The following is a 7139-nucleotide window of genomic DNA, read 5'->3' as shown; positions in this document are numbered from 1 at the left end:
GTAAGGGGGGCACACGTGTGTACAAAACACACGTGCGCCCGTGTCCTCCTCCTTCCTGCTGCTCCTAGCTCCCAAGTCCAAGTATATATAAATAAAACACAACAGGAAGAACCTATTGTTTTAATAAAAGTGTGCACAGTGTAAACATAAATAAAAACAAATAAGATATTATATGATCAGAGAAAATAATGGCAGATAATGTTGTAGAACAAAAGTAACCTAGCAGGACTTTGAACACAGTAGCTGAAAATTCATAGGGCATATCAAAAAGATGCGTTGGGAAATGAATATTGTATTAAAGTTACCACCATAGAAAATGAAAAATAATGCAAAGAAAAACTGAATGTGTATGAGTAGCTATTTTATTGTGAGTCTGCCTAATAACTAACATGGTAGTTAACTTCTTCTAAATTTGAAATTCTATCTTATTAGTAAAAATAATTCCTTACACTTAGCATTTAACTTCAGTGAGCCCAAGGTCAGATGCTTAGACAGGACATGCACAGAGCAATAGATGGATAGACAGATAGATGGATAGATAAATAGTTCTGATGACTTAGTCTGTAAGGTGCAAATCTATACTTTCTTTTGCCTGACTTCAGACTAACATAGTTAATGACCTCTGACAGACTGCATGTAGAGAATGTCATTGAGACTGAACCTAGGTTCTAACTCTGTACCTTAATGCTGTGGAACCTGTTTTCTGATTAAATATGTTTTTGAAGGTAGAATTTAAGTGAGCCCAAAGTTCATTAAAAAGTGTGTGTGTTTGTGTTTGCCTGTGTGTATTAAAGTTTCTAAGTATAAATAGAAGCTGAATTTTGCAATATGGTATTACAGTTAAACTGGACAGGGCTTGCTTCCCACCTCCTTCCCCTTCCCCTCTCCACTTCATTTGAAGAGATAGATACAAAAGTAACATCCCCTATTTGTTGTTGTTCTTAAATAAATCGAGACAAGCTAGGTGCAATTAAAAATATTACTAGCATAAATGTTTAATGAGTTTTATAGATTTATTTTTAATAAATGTGATGTGCAAAAGGAAAATACAAAACTATGACTCTATTAAAATCAAATTCTGTCTTCATTAATACCAACCAATATCCAGAGCATCATTACCTTTAGAATATTTTGCTTTGCAAAGTAGACACTTGATATTTGCAGCACAGGTTTGTTGCCAAGATGAAGAACACAATTATTGTAGTGCTGTTAAGGTAATTATGATCACCTTGTTTTTAATCTTTCCCTATAGGATTTTGGAGATGATGGGTCCTTGTACATTACTAAGGTTACCACTACTCACATGGGAAATTACACCTGCTATGCTGATGGCTATGATAAACTGTATCAAACTCATATTCTCCAAGTGAATGGTAAGGAGAGCTATTTTAATTACCAGCTATAGGAACGTGTCTGGATGTTATTCAGTTGCCTTTTTCACTTTTTAAATTTTATCTTAATTGCTAAACATAAACGCAGATGCTGGTAATACATTTTCATTAATAGTTTTCCTTCTATAAATAAGCTTGCAGAAAAACAAAATGTAATAGCATTTGTAGTTATGCATAAATAATACATATTTAAAAAAATAAGACAGGTCCACAGTTTATTTGCTCTATATTCTGAACTCTTAATACTGTTAAATATTGTGCGTTGTTAGTATGCCATCTGTAGAGCAGTAAGTATTTATGGAAAAAAAAGTTGCTTTGAATAGAAATGTAATTATTGTACTGCATGAACTATGAACAACACTTTTCTAGCTCTCTTGCTTTGCAAACAAAAAAAGTGAAAATGTTTGTATTTTTTCAGTTTCCATGCTACTTAAACTTATTTTCCAGACAAGAGTCCAAAGTATTAGGTACTCATAAATCTCAGTGAGAGTTTCTGGGTGTTTATTAACTGAAATGTCAGGCTACCTACATTGGTGCCTAAATATGGTTTTAGGAGTCCCGATTTAGGCTTCTGATTGTTAAAAGTGATAACATATTCAAGGCCTTTGTAAGGATATAAAGGAGCCTATCTTATATTGCTCACACATGCAAAACCCCTACTTCTCTGATTTTTCTTTCAAATGATTTGTTAGTCATCCACTTCCCCTGTCAAACCATACCTGGGGGTTCCACCAGGCTCTTTGCTTTTTGCCGCCTTTCTCTTTTACGTAAGAACATAAGAAATATTATTTACTGAGGCAGAACATAGATGCATCTTGTCCAGTAGCATGTCTCACACAGTGGCAGAGAGTGGATGCTGAGGAGGAGAGTGAACAGGGCAAGTCCAGAATTGTCCCCTGCATTGCTTCTCTCCCATTGCAGTTTCTGTGATTAAGAAGCTTAGAAAGTTTTGATTGCACCTCTATTCTAGCTGAGTTTTTGAAACCAGTGGCTCCAATATCTGGATGGCTGTCCTAAATACCTGCTTTTTCTTCTGAAATCAACTTTGTTCCTTCGTTCTTTGTTACTGTTGAAAGCACCATTGACTAAGGAAAAACTCTCTTGTTCACTAGTACTATTTCATCCCTCATATCTATTAGTGCTATGTCCGTAACCTGTCACTTCTTCTCTCATGTATAAAATATCCCCTGTCATCTTTTCCAGGCAGAAATGATTCTCATGCAGGTTCTCACTATTTCCTCAGGTGACTGCTGTGTTCACCTCCTTCCTTGCTTTATCTGAAGTATAGGTTTGTCCCTCCTCTTCATACAAAATACAGATGCCCAGATTATTTTCCTTGCCCGTGTCACCTAGACTACCTAACTTAAGAGGATATCTAACACAATGAGGGGCTTTCCCACAGTATAAATAATTGTATGCTGCTGTTCTAAATGTGTGACATTTGGACTTGATTCATCCCTCTTTACTGAGATGAAACTGTTGAAATAGATGAATGTTTTGCTTACAAAAATTAAATGTCTAAAATTAGTTGTTTTCATACATTTCTGTGAAATGACAGGATTAATTCATTAGTACTATATTATTATTTATTATTCATTTAGACATTATTGGATATGTACATGGTGCAAAAGAGAAGAGCTGCCTGTGCTACTACTTACCACTGTCAGATAATTTAAAGCTTTCCAAACAAATTGACAGGTCCATATCTCCTCTGGCTAGACAGCTGCTGCTCCAAGAGTCAGCACTAGAGTGACCCCTTCTGACACCAGTCTGGATACTTTTTAATTTTCTGCAGCTTTAGGTTCTGTTTTAAAAAAAATGCAATCTTTAAAAACTCAATTGACATTTAATGCTTAATGCATTCATACTACTATGCTGTCTAATGTAATGGCAATGTTATATATTGTAAAACACACTTGCATAATTATTTAATCTGTTTCAGCATTATCAAATCAGATGGTGTGCTGCTTAAACCATTAGAATGTGCATGTAAGTTAAATGGGGGAGGGGGCAGCATTAAGCTTTAAGTACTGGTCAGATGAACAGCACTTCTATAAATTATATCTGTACATCTAAGCAGTAATGTTCCTAAATACAGACACAATGGTCAGTACTTATAGGCCAGGATAATGGCTAATTAATATAATGACACTTGTATTACAGAGGAGTCAAAAGGAAGGTTAATGAGATAACGAGGCTTAGTTGATCTTAAAGATCTAATGTGAAGGTACTATGAAGACACTTTAATTAGATTTCAAACACTTTTGCAATATGCATGCATGTATGTTAATCCATATTTTCTCAGAAGTGTTTTTCATGTAATTTGCATTCACTGCTTAAGCCAATCCTTCTACATTTTTTATCAAGTTATACTTTGGCTTATTTTGTGACTCTGCCAGGATTAACTCTGATGCTTTTTTTACTATCATAACTTTGAATATTAAGTAACAATAATTAGCTTTTCAGTGGAGACTTTATTCAAATAATAATGCAGATAATTACTGTAAAAAAAAAGTCACACTTTATGGAGAGGAAATATATTCCTTAATTTGTATGTGAATAGTGCTTTCCATAAGAGTTGTTATGTCATTTTAACCCTTTTCTCATACATATTGTGAACAGACAACTCAGTACAAAGCAGTGCTGATACGGTACTAATTCTTTCAATAATTAATACTACTTGAAATGTATATAACAGATTTTATCCTCATTAGCAAATACTGATAGTTAATAAAGGAGAATGTATTTGAATTCTTGGCATTGAGCATACAATTGATTCTTTTTGACCAAAGTGGTACATGGGTCAAGGCTCAGTCTACGTTACACAGGATTGGGTCCTTTGCATTAAAAAGAATTCTGCCAAAGAATATTTCCCCATGACATGGATTTTATTTCAACAAAAATAACCAAAGATTGTTTGGTTGCCCAATGAAGGTGTGATTCAGGGAAACCTTGGGTGAACACTGGAGTCCGTCTTGAAAATAAAGAATTAGCCTCAGCTATATGATCTGACCCAAAAAATTAGTCTCCATGATTTTAGGAAGGTAAAATATGAAATGGCAAATCTCATTCTTTTGTTCAATACCTTTCTTAGATCTTTGAAAGTATTCATTTTCCTCCAAATATTTCTCAAGTTTGGTGCTCATGAAGTTAAGGGACTAATGTAACCATAGAATAGAGATCATATTATTTAGATGTTGGAGTCTGACATGTTTCTGTGATGATAGCAATAATGTTAATAAAAAAACTCTCTTGTTTTGTTGACATGAGCTATTGTGCAAATCATGAATACAGAAAGCCTGAGCTAGGACCATGCCTGGGGGAATTGATGGCTTTAATAATGCTGTAGACAAAGGGCCACCAGCCAGTTCACTAACCCGATAAATATTTATAAAATCAACCCTATAAATTTTCATTGAAATCTTATTTTATTGACAAAAGAACACACACCAAATAGAACAACACAAATGCATTGGTGAGTCATTGGTACTTTAAAGATATTTGTATTCTTTTCCTCAAGCTTATTTCTAACCTTTCTTCTTACAGCAACTGTATGAATAATCTGTGGAAAAATAGTGGCAGAATTCCTCAATACGAAATAGCAAATAATGCCAACAACAAAGACAAACTTTAAAGAAAAAATCCTTTCTAACTTTCGGGCTGTTTTACTCATGAGTAAGCTTATGATTTACCTCTTCTGTTTTCTGCTAAACTTAGACAATTGCAGTGGCCCAGCAGTTTATCACAAATGTGATAGAAACTCCGCTTTCAAACTGCAAGTAAATTTCCCAATAGTTAAGTTGCCATAGTCACCCAAATCCAAAGAAACTTTGAATTTTAGATCACCTCCCCCCCTATAATTGATTCTATACATGGAAAATTATAAATTATAACACATTTATAGTTTTCCATGTATACAATCTAATTATTGGAGGGTTGTCTAAAATTCAGCCCCCTAAAGCGGGGGGAGGGCAAGGCGGGGGGCAAGGAGACAGACCTTTGCCTCCCCTGCCTGCCCCCATCCCCTGCCCTCCTATGTTTGCCCCTACCTCTTCTGCTGCCTGCCCCCTATCACTTGCCCCCTGCATCGCCCTCTGCCTCTAACTGCCCCTGTCCTGCCTGTCTGTGCTGCCTGGGGACAGAAGACAGGGGGACAGGCTTAACATTACTCTGATACAATCTATACTCTTTATTAATGCAGGTTCTGCTTTATTTTAGCTGAAAGTATTTATTAAAGCCCAGTGTGGAAAACAGTTTCATTTTATTTTTGTTGTTCTCAGCATTACATGAGTGTGATATCATTAGAACAATGTCTAGTACTCATAGGCTTCAAATCATGTTCCTGCCACAGCTGACACACGAGCCCTCAGAAATACCCTGGGAAAAGCTGATTGTGTAGATAGCTTAAAAGTAGTTCATTTGAATTCTTTTTTTCTGATTACCAGGTTATTTGAGTACATTTAGCTATTCTCATAGATCTATTTTCTCCGAGCACGCAGATGTTAATCTTGTTCAATACTAATAGCAGTTTTGTGCGGAACATCTAGATGAGGTTGGATCTTTATTTAGAGCTCAGTTCTTCTTTCATATCAAATGTTTAGTTGGGGATATTGTCACACAGATTTTGCCAAAGGGCAATCATAAGGATCTGACAGTTCTTTTAGAAAGCAAACCCATTTTTATATGTATATAAACATCAAGGATTTCATCTGTTGTGATATCATTTAGGAGGAAAGGTAGAAAGAAAGTAAATACTGACAGAAAACCATTTAACCAAGTGGTGTATTAAGTTATTAGGTAATGCATATCATGGGGATTTTTATTGCTGATCACAAGTGTTGATGCAGAATAACGGTAGGCAGATGAAGCTGGCTTCTGGACAAACTCCCACTTAGAAGGATGTATTATCAATTTAAAGGAAAGAATTCAGAGTCAAAACCTTAGCCTAATATAAGGCAGTGAATCTACTCAGTTTTACGTCATTTGAGGAATTATCCATTATATTTAAATATCTTCTTACACCCAAGTTAGATATTTATCTTTAACTGTAAAAGAAAACTGATTCAGGTCCAATTTTAGAGACCCAAATCTATATGTTGCTATAGGGTTTCTTTTTAGGCTTCAGTGCACCTAAAACAATGATGTTTTGCCTCAGAAGGGTGACCCAAATTGAAAGGGCTAGGCACTTGAGATACCCATATCTCAAGAAGACGCTGGAGAGCTCTGGGTTGGGCAAGATCTAGGCGTAGTTATGCCTATTCTCTACCATGGATATTTCCCATGCTTCTGCCTCCCCTACCCCTTTTTTCTGATCTGTGTTAGGGTGTTTTAAGCTTCCCTAGAGGCACTGGGTGTTGGCTACAACAAAGGCTGGGGACTTCAACTGGGGTGTGTCATTTCTCCTGCTAGGAGCAAAGCTATAGGTTACTGGGTAGAGGGTCTTGCCCTTCTGCTCCAAGTCAGACCAATCATCATATTTGGGGTCAGGAAGGAATTTTATCCCATGATCAGATCGGTATGGACTATGGTGGTTTTTGCCTTCCTCTGTAGTGGAGGGTGTGGCACTCTACCTGGGACCTCCTGAGCATATATTGATTACATTTTATAGAAACAGGATGTGCTATGCTTCCCCTGCTTTACCTGTGGCAGGTTAGGGTGTTGGGTCTATGTTGTGTCAGGATTGAGGATAGTTTTACGCAGAGTTTAGATTATGGTTTTATGGCATGATTTGGATAGGGATGATCCTGC

General features: G+C 36.2%; 1 protein-coding gene across 2 annotated transcripts in view; it reads left to right on the top strand.

Annotated features, from left to right (window-relative positions):
- FSTL5 (follistatin like 5) overlaps nt 1-7139 on the top strand; it is a 777648-nt gene that overhangs the window by 622298 nt on the left and 148211 nt on the right. For both annotated transcript variants that reach the window (XM_019521733.1, XM_019521732.1), the window contains exon 8: nt 1253-1373. In XM_019521733.1, the coding sequence (XP_019377278.1) occupies nt 1253-1373 (121 nt within the window). The remainder of the gene's footprint in view (nt 1-1252; nt 1374-7139) is intronic.

Source organism: Gavialis gangeticus, unplaced genomic scaffold (genome assembly GCF_001723915.1).
Source record: "Gavialis gangeticus isolate Ggan-Ray unplaced genomic scaffold, GavGan_comp1, whole genome shotgun sequence".
Lineage (NCBI taxonomy): Eukaryota > Metazoa > Chordata > Crocodylia > Gavialidae > Gavialis > Gavialis gangeticus.
Note: the sequence above shows the minus strand (reverse complement) of the source record. Positions and strands in the feature narration are given on the sequence as shown.